The 14,815-nt window shown below is 37.6% G+C and overlaps 1 protein-coding gene across 1 annotated transcript in view; it reads left to right on the forward strand.

The window, feature by feature from the left end:
- The window catches only part of C9 (complement C9), a 44,808-nt gene that overhangs the window by 28,295 nt on the left and 1,698 nt on the right, over positions 1–14,815 (forward strand). The window contains exons 6-9 of the mRNA XM_051182497.1: positions 1,644–1,910; positions 5,082–5,322; positions 7,333–7,479; positions 9,690–9,868. Coding sequence (XP_051038454.1) covers positions 1,644–1,910; positions 5,082–5,322; positions 7,333–7,479; positions 9,690–9,868 — 834 coding nt within the window. The remainder of the gene's footprint in view (positions 1–1,643; positions 1,911–5,081; positions 5,323–7,332; positions 7,480–9,689; positions 9,869–14,815) is intronic.

A 14,815-nucleotide genomic window follows, 5' to 3' on the forward strand; every position in this document is an offset into this window, starting at 1 on the left:
GCAGTATTTCCTTCAACAGTTGTTGTTTCCTCAGCAGTCAAATGATATAAAGACAATGTAATGCCATACAGTAACCAGATTCTCTCTGAGCTTTTCATCTTTATGTGGCTTTATTATTACTCTGTTTCTTTTACTTTTTATTTTTTATTTTTTGAGACAGGGTTTCTCTGTGTAATTCTTATCTGTCCTGGAATTCACTCTGCATACCAGGTTTACTTTGAAATCACAGAGATCTGCTTGCCTCTGTCTCCTGAGTGCTGGGATTAAAGGCGTGTGCCACCACACCCAGTTCCTCTTTGTCTATTTAAAACCATTTTATTTTTCTCTCCCAAGCCTATGTATTTTTTTTTTTAAACACACTGTAAACTTTTAGCACCTTTTCTTAATGTGAATCTGTCTCTACTGTAAATCTTTATCTTTTGTGGAGAGGCCCCTGTGCTTCACTGGGGCAACAGGTGTGTGTCCACGAGGTCAGTGCTCAGACGTGGACACAGCTGTGGTCCAAGAGGAGCCAGGCTAGATCATCATGAACACCGTTCACAGGGTGCTAGTTGTGAGGGAAGTGATGGAGAGCAATTGAGGCTGGGCGCTGTGTGGCAAGGTTGGGATCCCTGCAGAGAGGCCCTCATAAGCTGGCGGATGAAGGTATAGAGCCTTGGTTGCAATAGAGACCCTAGGATATTTGAAGTGTTGGGATGATAGGGCACCCACTAGGAAATAGATATATGGCCCTAAGCCCCAGAGAGAAGCTGTGCCAGCCACAGGTAGCAGGGACCCAGGTTATATCACAAACCCCAGGTGTTGGATATGGAGGTATAGGAAATGCTACTTATCCTTGTTGTGGTTTTTAGAAGGCATTCAGGAGAGAATTAAATGTGATTGTTTTATGTCCAAGTTTATTTATCTTATACCATTATATGTTGGAATAATATGACTTGATTTTTTTTTTTTTTTAATTTCATAGGCATTTAGAGCTAGGAGATGTTGAACTTTTAAGGTATCTGGATTTTTAAAAGGCTGGGGATTTTTAAAGTTGGGCTATATTTTACGTTATGGCATAAACATTAATTTTGAAGATGGAATAGGAGATTATAACTAAAGGTGATTCGCTCCTGTGCTGAGTTAAAAGGGGAGGGGTTGTGAGGGTTGGTTGTAAGTGTTCATGTGAAACAGTATAGAATCACCTATAGACATGTGGGGAGGGGTTGTCTTAACTGGTGGTGATTAATTTGGGAAGACACAGTCTACAAGCAGAGAATGACATTTCCAGGGTTTAGGTCCTACATTGCAGGACCTAAGTTAAAGGAGAGAAAGAAGACAGCAGAAGTATACTTCTCTCAGAAGTATTCATTCTCTCTCTGCTCTAAACTATGGCTGTAACATGACCAGCTGCTTCCAGTTTCTCCCTTGTCTTCCCCCACAGTGATGGAGTCCCGAGCAGAATAAATCTTTTCTCCCTTAAAGTTGCCTTTGTCAGGGTATGTTATCACAGCCACAGAAATGAGACTAAGGCACAGGCTCTGCATTTGAACCACAGAAATCTGACTCTAGCACTTTCACCTTAGCTAGCTGGCTCCTTATACTGCCTGATTTGCATTTGTTTTTAACAGCTTTTTCTTTTTTTTTTAATCATACACTTTTAGACCAAGGCTGATAAAACTTTCAGAACTGAGAATTATGACAAGCATATTGAATTATTCGAAAAGATCTTCCAAGACAGGACCTTGACTTTTCAGGCAAAATTGGCTCTAAAAGTTTCAATCACTGAAGCAAAGAAGAAAGTTGAAGGAGTTGATGCGGTTTTCCCAGAAAATAAATCTTCAAAACCCAAAGAATCTTCAGCTGATTTTCATTCTTTTCATTCCAACAATGAAAATTTTCAACGATTATCAACATATATTTCAAAGACGGTAAGAACTGGGATAATTCATAAATTCATATAAAGACAATAATAGGACTTATTTCACAGAGACAAAACTCTTCTTAAGGTAAAGTAAACGAAAGCAAAACCCAGAAAATCTTCACAGAGATTTCTAGAAGAGGTAGCAAACTGCTGAGGGCAGGGAAATCTCAGATGCAGGGCTGTACTCAGTAAGCCCTACGCTGGGTGCTCTAGAGTGGGGTGTGCTCTAAGGAGTCAGAGCATGTTGTTTGACTGACAGCTAAGTGTCAGAGCACCCCACTTAATGATCATCATGATTATTGGTACAATGGAGAATTAAGCTGGAGGATTTTGGTTATTTATTACATGGCCTCTTAGAACGATCCCTCTGTGCTTCCTATAGAGTCTGTCTCCAAACAGCGATGCTAGGCACATACCCATGTTGCACATGAACTTGGTCTGCCTACTTGGGAATCACACTTTTAGACTGAAACTTTAAATATATATATATATATATATATACATATATATATATATATATAATCCAGATTCAAAAATTTACCTCACCACTTCTAGAATAATTATAAGAATTCTTTTCGGCATTGGTGTGATGCTGATCATATGTTTCCTCTTCCCTTCCTGATACCATGATCACCTGCTTAGACACTTCATTTGCCTAATAAAGATAACAATTAGCTCTCAATATTTATATTATGCAATTAGTTTGTGTGAAAGGATGAGAGAGCAAAGACTAAAGGGATGTCTCGCTAAACAGTTGGATTAGGGCTAATGTATCTGGGAGAAGGACAATTAAAGTTGCAGTTCAAAGGTAGGAAGAGTCTGATGGCATGTGTTCTGTCACATCGGACCAGAAGGAGAACAGATTTGAGAGGGCACTTTAATTGGATCCCACAGAGCCTCAAAGCTCACTGCAAAGGGTGAATTTTCTCTCTGTACCAGGCGTTTGGATTCACTTCTTGCCATTCATTGTTAAATTGAAAATGGCCCTTCTGTTACACAGCATCCCCAGCCCTGGTACTTACTAGTTTTTCCATCTGTAATGTAGGACTATGATGTTATTATCTTTATATTAAATATTGGATGTGTACTGTTTGGAACAATTCTGGCATGGTGGATGATGAATAAAGTTAATTATCATTATAACCAAAAGGAACAGGGGGAAAGGACCCCTCTGGGTACTGTGTTGAGAAAAGATTGGTTGTGTGAAGAACAAGCATAACAATGGTGTTTAAAAGCCAATGCAGGGATCCAGATGGGACAAGGATGGTTCCCATCAAATCTGATCCCAGTGTTTGGATCCTAAACCATTTGAAAGGTAGAGTTAGCTTCTGATGGAGAACCTTTCAAGAAAAATAGGCTGAAAGGAAGACCAAGGTTAAGTTCTAGTTAGATGAAGTGTGAGAGTCTCTTAAATGTTCAATTGAAGGTTCCAGCTAAGTGCTAGGAGTCTAGAGTTTGGGAAAGATATCCTGGTTCAAGATATAATTTTAGAAAGTTTTGACATACAGATGATGCTTAAAAGTCATAGATTTTAATACATTGTTATAAAGCATTTTATAAGTAGAAGAATAAGTGTTAAATTTGGGAAACTTCAATATAAAGAAAATTGCAAAAGGAGAAACCACGGAGAAGACCAAAAAGCAAGTGGTGCAATATCCTTGAACCTTATTGCTTGGTGTGGTCTCTGGATCAGCAGTGCCTATATTAGAGGGAAGCTAGCCCTTCAGATTCCACCAAGACCTGATAAGTCAGAATTGCATGTTAACAAAACCCCATGGGTGATCTGTTCAGCATCTTCAGCTTGATAAGCTCTACTCTCCAGCACCAGACTTGAAATGCTACTGAATGAAGAACAATTAACTGTGTCAAATGTGCTAATGGGTCAAAAATGAGGACAGTGATCACTGGCCTTAGGATTATTAAGGTCACTGGAAACCTTGACCAGAATGGTTTTGTCTTTCTGAGGGCCGTAGAATGGCTGAATTAGATTTAAGTAAATGTGAATATAGCTCAGTGGTGAGGTGTCTGCATAGAATGTTCAAAGCTCTGAGTCATTTTCAACATACTCCTTTCCCTCTAAGAAAAAAGAAATAGATTATAGAGAAAATAGGAAAAGAAGAGTTGGAAATAGAATATACAGAAAAGCTTTTCATGCAATGTTGTGTCTAATGAGGACTAGGAAATGGATAGCATCTGGTGAAGCTCATGAGGCCAGAAGAATCATTTTTGTTGTTTTAAGATGAAAGAAAAGAACAACCAATTTGGGTGAGAATGGTCAAAGATCTACCTTTGAAATAAGTTGTACCAAAGGATATCACATTTACTTAGTCCAAATCCAAAGATGTACTTCTAGTTTTGACAGTAATTAAAAAGGAACCCTGATCCATTTTGCTCATCTTTGAGACTCCACTGAGAATTAGTATGTTGTACAGAAGGCGGAGAACTCATTATGGTTTGTGATGTAGAAAGTGAGTTCCTCTAAGATTCTTGTCAATAAAATTCTTGTATTTACCCATGAGGACTTAGAAGTCACACCAAAATAGAGAGAGCATATATCTTCAGACATAGAACATACACCTTCAAATAAGATGTAGAACATTCTACCACCCCAAGAAAATACCATCATTTTCTTCACAGTCCAGATTTCTCCTACAACAACTAGGGGGGGATTGTACAGTATGCCTTCCTTTGGGTAGAACTTTCTTTTAATCCCCATGTGTTTGAGATTACTTGTTGAATGTGTCTAGTTTGTTTCTGTTGACTGATGACTCAAAACCCCTCTGTATGGATATAACACTATATGCTTAGAAATTTCTTTGTTGATGGGTGTTTGAACTTTCTCCTGTTTGAAGCTATTCTGATGAGTGCTGCTGTGGAATTCTGAAACAGATCCTCTGGTAAGCATTTAATTGTGGCATTGTTGTTTATGAGAGCAGATGAGTGTTTAATTTTACAAGAAACTACCAGGCAGGTTGTTTAAGTGTCTGACCCAGCATGTCTGAGAGTTTCAGTTGTGAAACATTATCAACAACAGTTTATGTTTATTTGTTCTGATGTGGTCTGCTGTAGTAGTTGCTGCTAAAATATCATTCCCCCTCAGTATTCTAGATTTTATGAGTTGTTTGAATGCCAGTGGTAAAATGTCATATTTCTCTTCTTTAACCGCTTCTCAACAAAGAACAAAGTGTTTATGCATGTGAAAGGAATGGTTCACTTGGGTAGATTTGTGATGAGAAATCGGGATGTTGTGCTGACAACAACTTTCGTGGACGATATAAAAGCTCTGCCAAGCTTCTATGAAAAGGGAGAGTATTTTGGATTTTTGGAAACCTATGGAACTCACTACAGTAGCTCTGGGTCTCTGGGAGGACTCTATGAACTGATATATATCTTGGATAAAGATTCCATGAAAGAAAAAGGTATGTCTGGAAATAGAATTCTAGCTACAAATGTCGTTCTAATTGAATATTGCTACTTTCATTGTCCCTTTTCAGTAAACCCATAGGATGAAATAATCTAATAGTCTGTTCTTCTGAGAGATTCTGCTCTGACCTTTAGCATCTAACAGTCTATCATTGATTCCCACTTTGAATAGGCTCACTTGCTACCAAAGCACTCAACAGTATTACTGAGAAATGCACCAAATCATACTATAATGGACTGGCTATTAACGGGAAAACAGTTTCTAAGAAAATTTTATTTAAGATATGGAAGAAGGAATAAGAAACAATTTATATAACCTATCTCTTAATGCTCAGACTGGTTCAGTTTAGGTACAATGACTGCATTCCAACATATTCTTCAATGTCAGTGGGAACAGATTGTTCTAAATGTTGTCACTGAGAGGAAGGAAGAACCAATATTATTGTACAGACACAGTGTGTTAAAGTCAGGTTGAATGTTTTGTTTTGCCTTATATGGTGATCATTATAATCTTATAGGGGTAGTTCACTCGAGGCCATGTTGAATCTACTCAAAACTATGGGGAAAAGGTAACATAATGTGCTTCATCCATGTGTCCCCTATACTTGCAAGATCCTTTGGACCTAAAAGTTCATCTATTCCTTTCAAGAATAAAATAGAACAATCAGTTACAGCAATATATGCCTGTAATCCCAACTACTTAGGAGGGTGAGGTAAGAAGAGCCTTGCTAAAGGAGTTTGAGGCCAGCCTCAATATCACAGATTCTTTCATAAAAATAAAAAGAATAAAGTAAACTCAAAATGACTTTGTTAATAAATCATAGCTATAGCAGGATTTGGTGGTACTATATAATTGTGTAAGTGTAAGATGTATACCTGTAGAGAGAGATAGATGTTTATTCATTCATATTTTTATTTTCTATTTATTTTCAATTATTTTATTATCTTTATATAGTATATATTTGTTGTTATCTATTATATATTTATTATTTCTATATAACATTTGCATATTATATATAAAGAAAACAGATAATAAATTACAGACTTCAGAGAATTTAAGGATATAACTGCTTGAGTAGGCATATACCAACCACAGTGAGTTAAGTGTAAAAGTTTCTTAATTGGTCTTCATAATAAAAGGCCAGAGTCATATCTTAGAGAGAAATGCTGAGAGATCAGAGAGAAGGAGCAAGCCACAGCACACCTTACCTTCTAAGCATCTCAGTGGAGAAGAGTACAATTTCTTGTTTGACCCTACTTATATCCTGTTTCTGCCCAGCTATGTCACTTCCTGCCTGTCTGTACAGACCTCCAGACCTCTATGGTTAGCTAGTAGCAATTTTCTGCCCAGCTACATCACTTCCTTTCTGTTTGTACAGACCTGCAGACCTCTATGGTTAGCTAGTGCCAAGCTCCATTCTCTGACACCCCCCCCCCAGACAAGCTTTATTTGTGTAAGAAAGATAACACCACAGTTAACTTCCAAGATTATTATTTGTGAGCATTCATAGTATCAGACAAAATGAAGTTGCTATATATTCAAAGCATCTGTCCAAAACAATTGGGTATTAGTCTGTGATTCTGTGATTCTGTAATTCTGAAACTGAGTGATAATTCATAAGGTGAATGTGACAATTAAATTATTTAACTCATACAAAATGTTTAGAAAAACGGCATGCATATAATAGCCATTCAGTGCAATGTTGGACATTGCTGCCTCCCTTGGGTATCACAAAGGACTTTACTATAACCACCTTGGCTGACCTATACCCTTTTCAAATAGGTGGTAAAGTTAAAACATCCTTTGCTACTAAGTTGATAAGCCAAGTGAAACGATGCTCCCAGGTAATCAATAAAAAGGCAAGGGAATGAAGGCATGATGTTACTTTTGAGTCAGTAATTGTGTCAAGGAACATATATTTGTAACAAAATAGTGAAATTAGAGTTTATTTCTGTTGTTGATAGACTGTATGTATGTATAATTTTCATATGAATTTATAACACAGGTGTTGAAATGAATGATGTGAAGAAGTGTCTTGGGTTTGGACTGGATGTGTCTCTACATATCCCTCTACATACCATCATTGATGGAGCTTCACTCACAGCAAATGTTAGTAACAATGACTGCATAAAGACAGGTCATAGTACAAGAGGTAAGTATGGAGTGGTTGGTTATACTGAGGAAGGCAGAGCCAATGGCTAAGAGCATTGCCTCTCATGATCAGGTGTAGTTTGAAGTTTTTATTTGTCCCGTTGGTCCCCCTGGGACCAGTTTTCCTCCCACTCTGAGTTCCTATGGTGGATTATGAAATAAATACTTTGAGGCTTAATTTAATATCAAATATACTTGTTTGTCCAATGGCTTAGGCATATACTGACTAGCTCTCAAAATTAGAATAATCCGATTCTATTAATCTGTGTATTGCTACAAGGCTGTGGTTTACCAGTGATGCTCCAGCATGTTACTCCTTTGGTGTCTACATGGCATCTCTTCAACTCCTTCCTTCTTTCAGCATCTTTGATTAGAATTCCCACTTAGCTATATTTTGCCTGTCCTTTGTCTGAAACAGCTTTATTCATCAACCAATAAAAGCAACACATATTTGTAGCATACAGAATGACATCCCACATCAATCTGGGCACTACTATCTTCAGTTAGAAAACACAGAATCTCTTAAAAACTGTTTCGTTTTTCCTCACTCACTGTGACCACAAGAAGCCTACAGACACATCTCTTTCAGTGTCACTACTGAGCAAGAGAGGCACAGGGCTCAAGGGCTGCTACTCATGCATTATTTGTGTATCTTTTTTGGTGATAACAGAAAACCAGTCACTGGTGGAAAAGTGTCTTGAAGACAAGTTTCTTTGTTTTTTGTTTGTTTGTTTTGGGTTTTTTGCTTATGAATCAATATTTTTTTCTCTAGATTTTTTTATTTGAATTATAAATAATCTTATTTTACATATCAATCCCAGTTCCCCTCTCCCTCCCATCCTCCTATGCCTCCCACCAACCCCAATCTCATCCCCATTCTGCTCCCCAGGGAAGGTGAGGCCTTCCATGTGGGATCATCAAAGACTGTCACATCATTTAGGGCAGACCCCGGGCCCTACCCTGTGGAAAACAAGTTTCTGTTCTTAATTTTCACAAGGCTTTCAGTGGGCTAATGTAGGACTTTGTGTCCATTACAAAGAACAAGACCTAAGCCACCTTCCCAGGTTTACTTTCATCTTGGCTTAATTAGCTCACCTTTCCTAAGTTCCTCAATCAGCACAATGGAACTCTAGATGTCGTTGTTATAAGTATAACCTTCTCTTATTGACTTTTGAGGAAATTCGCAAGCATGAAAATTCACATCTTCCTCTAATCAGAAACACTTGAAATTATTTTTATTAAGCCTTTTTCTTTTTTCTTGGTTTTTCAAAACAGGGTTTATTTGTGTAACTTTGGAGCCTGTCTTAGAACTATCTCTGTAGACCAGGGTAGACTCGAACTCACAGTGATCCACCTGCCTCTGCCTCCTGAATGCTAGAACAAAGATGTGCACTTTTTTTTTTTTTTTTATCAAAACACTTCTGATTCATCTCTAAAGAGCCAAATGATAGTGAAGGAAAGGAAAGCTGAACATTGTTTACAGTCTTGTCTACTTGTGGATATGATTGCAACTAACAAAAATGACAGAGCTCTGGAATTACCATATTACAACATTAGGTTAATTGCATGACCTTACACTGGTCATTCCACCACATCATTTCAGATTTCTCATATGTAGAAATGACAAAGGCTAAACAAAAACATCTTGTGATTCCTTTAAATTTTCATGACTCTAAAAGTTTTAGAAGTGTTTAAAGTGGTTCACTTTAGAGAGGAACAGAGAAAGGGGGATAGGATTTGGAAGTGGAAACAAGTTTAATTTTTATCTCATTCTTTTTAGACACTAATATTTTTATAATGCTAATATAATTTAAAGCATATTATATACAACATAAATATGAAGGTAAGTTTTTTCAAATATATGCATACATATATACATATATGTAAAATATATCCAAAGTCATGTCAGTTTTGCTATATATACTAGTATTTATATGATGAGCTATAAGTTATCAATCCACCTGGATTGATTGTACCACCATTATTTTTCAAACCAAAGATGGTTGAAATCTATAAATTGATTACTGAGAAAAATTCTCCTATTATATTATGGAGGGGAGATTTATGTGCATAATATGTACAGCTGAAGTTCAACAAATATACTAGGCTAGCCTAAAAAGATGTAATGTACATTTATCAAGTGCCATCCAGGTAATTGATCACAGAGATGCAAATGCTTCTTTCTTCAAGTCTTCCTTGTTTCGTTTCCAGTAAACATCACCAGTTCTAATATCATAGACGATGTTATTTCATTCATAAGAGGAGGGAATGGTCAATATGCAGTTCTCCTGAAAGAAAAGCTTCTCAGAGGACCCAAGATATTTGATGTGGCTGACGCTGCCAACTGGGCCTCATCCTTGAAAGATGCTCCAGCGCTCATTAGTCAAAAGGTAAGGAATGTTTAAGACAGAAGATGCTGTTGTTTTCTTATTAAGCCTCACACCAGGTCCAGATAACAGTTGCCTTTATAAGACAGAGATGTCAGTATTCAAATGCCCTCACATGGCTTCCTTGGAAAAAAGAATTACAGAGAAGTGAGGCATATTGTAGTGTCAGACAACACTAAATTCTGTGGACCACCATGAGTTTTTGAAGGTTTAATAAGATTGTTCATATATAGTCTGTAAGACAGGTTGGCACAAAAAATAGTCACCAAGAATAGAGAGTTCTCTTCAGCTGGCCTTTGACTCCCCTTTTTTCCTCTGGGTATCACAAATCAGAGATCCTCATCTGAAAGTCACTGTGGAAAGGATGTTTATAATATCTTGACAAACATTTAAAAAAAAAAAAAAAGATGAGTAATACTTGTGGTCAGAAAATCAGTCCCCTCTCACTCTCTTTCTCATTGTCCACTTGGGGTCAAATTCCTGAACGTTTTAATGATCCTCCTGCCTCAGTCTTTTGAGCAACTGAAATAACAGAGATGCCCCCTTTCTGATTTTTTGTTTTGGTTCTGTTTTATTAGGCTGGGTCTAACTCTGTAGCCTGGCCTGGTCTTGAACTCTCAGCAGTCCTTTTGCATTAACCTCTCAAGTGCTGGGGATACAGTTGCAAATCCCCAGACCTGCCTCCCCTTTATATAATGGTAAGAAAGTTCAGTCTTACTCTTGAAGGGGAGACAATATGTTACAACTGTAAAGATGTAAATACCATTGCTATTTGACTGCATCATTCTACTTACTAAATATATATATATGTATATATATATGTATATGTATATGTATATATATATATATATAATTCACTATTTCTTTCTTTTTTCCTGATATTATTATAAAGTAGTTTTTGCTTGCTTTTATAGCTTTCAGCTTTCCATGCATGCTTTATGGTTTCTTCTCTCCAGTCAAATTTATCTTTATTCACAATGTCAGTTTTATTACATTTCAGAAATGCTGTCATTTTTTTAAAAGTACTAGTTTCTAGAGAATTTTACTTCCTCACCTTATTTTATTGTTTTTAAGAGTTCATTAGAGGCACTTCAACTATCTCTCTTGTATAAAGAAAGAACACAGAAACCAAACATTGCAATCAATTCTGCATTTTGGTTTTAGAAATAAAGCCTTTAGCAGATGTGTAGCCATAACTTCACATAAAGTGTGTGAGCCCAGCCTGTAACTCTAGCTGCTCCGTAGGCTAAGGTAAGAGGACCTAAAGGTCATGGCCTGCCTGGTCAACTTAGAGGAACCTGTCCCAAAACTGAAATGAGGTGGGGGGAGGGGAAAAGGAGGAGGAAGAGAATGAGGTGAAGGGAGGGAAAGAGAGAGAGAAAAGAAAGAAAGAAAGAAAGAAAGAAAGAAAGAAAGAAAGAAAGAAAGAAATGAAGGAAGGGGAGAGGAAGAGAGAGAAACAAAAAAGAGAGAGTAAGCAAGGGAGGGGGAGGAAGGGAGGGAGTGAGGAAGGAAGGAAGGAAGGAAGGAAGGAAGGAACAGAGAAGGACAGACATGATGTGCCTAGCTTATATTAATCCTGGGTCCACCTCCTAGAAGAGCAACATCAACAACTTGAAAAGTAAAAGTATTTTCCCCAAATTAGACAAAAATAAGTAAGAAAAAAAAAACTGAAAAAGAAAAAAAACTGCCTTATATAAGAAAATAAAAATCAAAGGGAGCCCATTTGTTAAATATAAATTTTATTTAGATGCATTATCATGCATCAGCATGTAAATAAAATCTGTGACAAAGATTTTAAATAAGGGAAGAATCGAACACCCTGGCAGATGTCACCTAAGCTGCCTTGTTCTATCAGCTCTGTAAACCAAGTTCAGCCTGTCCTTTACAGAGGTCCCAAAGCTGGTCTCTGGAAGGTTGTAAACAGTGTGGCTTGTTTCAGAGTGTGCATCTATACCTGAGGATAAAGAATCTGCTGCAATGTCCCAACTGTATTTACTAGAATATTCAAAGACTTCCATCAGCTCAGTCATCATGCAGTGTGTCCTGTTTACTACTCAGATCTTTAGTAAAGAGTCTGCCCACACCAGTTGTCTGTTTCATCGTCCATAAATTCAAAGTCTAGTTAATTCACATCAGTGAAAGGAAATGGCAGCTGTACTGTCCCAAAGACCACTTTGCAAATGTATCTTCTTATAGAGAATATTTTGACAGGGAGAAATTACTGTATTTTTTATTGGCTGTCCTGGGTTGTTTAATCCCTAAACAGAAATGTGATACAGTTAGGTTTGTATCCCAGTATAGTAACACCTACTTGTAATCCTTTCTCTTCAGGGGGATGATGTAGGAGGATGAAAAGCTTAAAGTCAGCCAGAACAACCTAATAAAGCCTTGTCTCAAAAACAAAACTGGATCTTCAGATACATCTCAATGGTAGAGCACTGACCTAGCATAGACAAGGGCCTGGGCTCAACACCCAGTTGCCACAACACACACACACACACACACACACACACACACACACACACACACACACAATAAACCAACCAAGTTTGACCTTTAAATAGAGTCTAAGGAGTTTTGCTCTCATAAAACTTTGGCAGGTTGGTTACTAATTTCAAAAGGTAATTACAAATTTCATCGGGTAATTACACATCTGCAATCACTAGTTCATCTTTTGATGAGGAGAAGCATCCTATTGTCTGTAGATAACATGGCAAACACTGGGGATGCTCTTACTACTAAAATAATTATCTTTCTACTTAACCAGGCAGAGACTTGTGGACTCTCTTCCTACCACCCTGAACTATTGAATTGTTTGTATTTAATCCTCTGCCACAAATTAATTCAGTGATCTACATACCAGGTTCATCATGGAAGAACAACCAGGAAGTCACATTATACTAAATTATGATGATAATATATATTGCTTCTTATATTTCAGTGACCCATGGTGTTACTGTACTAAATAGAGCCTATGGCTTACAAAATCCCAATATCTTGTTCTTGGTCTCCCTCCATACAAAGAATGGAGGCTGGCCTATTTTCTCAGTAGTCTTCAATTTTCAGGAAAAGATGTTAATACCACTTTCAGCTTGCTTGTATACTGACACAAATACCCCACATCTTGTCTGATGAACTCTGTTTATTTTTCCCTTATATCCACTGTTAAAATCCAAACCTTAAAATTTCATCAGAGAGAAACTGCCTCTACCATAGATTACCAGAGAGATATGAAACTTACAACTTCTGCCAGAGCAATAGCAGCTAGATGAGTATAGCTGTAACTCAATATACCACCTTCCTGTAAGGCTTTGTTTTGGCATTATAAGAAACAAGATTATGTAAGACCGCTTCTTTTTCTAAAACGATGTTATGCAATACAATGTTCCCGTTGTGGGAACTCATGGGAAATATTAGTCTTTAATCTCATTTTGTTTCTCCTGGAAATCAGGTGTATTTTTTTAATATGCACTGGATTGATAAATTCCGTTCTGTGTTATTTCAGTGAAGTAGAAGACGGAGCTAAATGTGTGGCTCACCTGGTGCAAATGGATATGCTCTTCTGGCTTGAACCTTGCTCATCAGCGCCACCTTTGCCTCTTGCCTTTTCTGTTCTCAGCCTCTTCACTTTCCCATTTCCTACTATCACTCTTACCTTTGAGGAAGTGAATAAGCTACATTCAGAGTTTCTCAAATGCCATGAGATAATAACGAATGGAGAACAAGCTTACTTTGTTCTGTGATATGAATCTTAGCAGATATGTGCTGGATGTTACAGAAGGTCGGTATTTTAAAGGTCTAGATGTTAGTGGTCTGTGGACAATAGCACTGTGAAAGTGGTGTCTGACTCTCTTGTATAGGGGTAAAAAATAATTCTCATTCTATTAAGAAACCACATTTAAACATATTCTTAATTATTTTGGATGACTAGAAGAGGTCTAAATGTGATTAATATTAAACTTAGCATTTTAGCAAGTTTCATGATAAACTGTATACTTAAATATGTCTACAACGACAAGAGAGCTAGTGAGTTTAGAAGAAAAACTCGAAACCTTTTCTTTCTTGCTAGAAGACAAAGTTGGTTATGAAAACATAAGCTGTCTAGGACGGCTTCAGGGGATGCAGTGGAGCTATCTTCTCTCTGCCTATGGTAGTTTTGACACCAGGATTTAGGCTTCTTGCTGTGTGTCCTTCATCTTTATCTCTTTGAAAACTATTTAGATAGTTTTATACAAGCTGTTTCCTCCGTGTCCCTCTATTCCCATATCTTAGATTATCTGGCCTTGACTTTCTTTTGAAGGCGAAACAAGATAAATATCTTTTTTTCAAAATCCAAAATAACACTACTGCATGCTTATCTTGATTGTGCCAATGGTGGCAGCGGTGGAAGAGGGTTCATTCGTCTAAATGAATAGAACAGAGGGAGATATGAGTTAGGGTACTAACTTCGTTTGGGTTTTAGTGCTGTGATTAGACACCATAGCCACAGCAACTCTTGAAATGAAAACAATTTAACTGAGGCTGGCTTACAGTGCAGAGGTTTAGTTCCTTATAATCATGATGGGAGTCATGGTGGAATGCAGGCAGACATGATGCTGGAGAAGGAGCTGAGAGTCCTACATCTTAATCTGCAGGCAGCAGAAAGAGACTGAGCCATATCAGAAGGGGCTTGAGCTTCTGAGTCCTCTCAACCCCTCCTCCCCACAACACACCTCCTCCAACAAAGCCACACCTACTCCAACAAGGCCACACTTCCTAATAGTGCCACTCCCTATGGGCCTATGGGGGCATTTTTATTCAAATATATTAGTGAAGAGTTGTGCAGCCTTAGCAGTTATTGACATTTTCTGGATTTGTGTCTATTCCCCCTTAACAGTATTGCAAATAGCTTCTCCCACTTCAAGGTTCTTGTGTACTTGATGACAGTTTTGATAAATAACGTATGGC

This window comes from Phodopus roborovskii, unplaced genomic scaffold, assembly GCF_943737965.1.
Source record: "Phodopus roborovskii unplaced genomic scaffold, PHOROB, whole genome shotgun sequence".
Taxonomy (NCBI): Eukaryota; Metazoa; Chordata; class Mammalia; order Rodentia; family Cricetidae; genus Phodopus; species Phodopus roborovskii.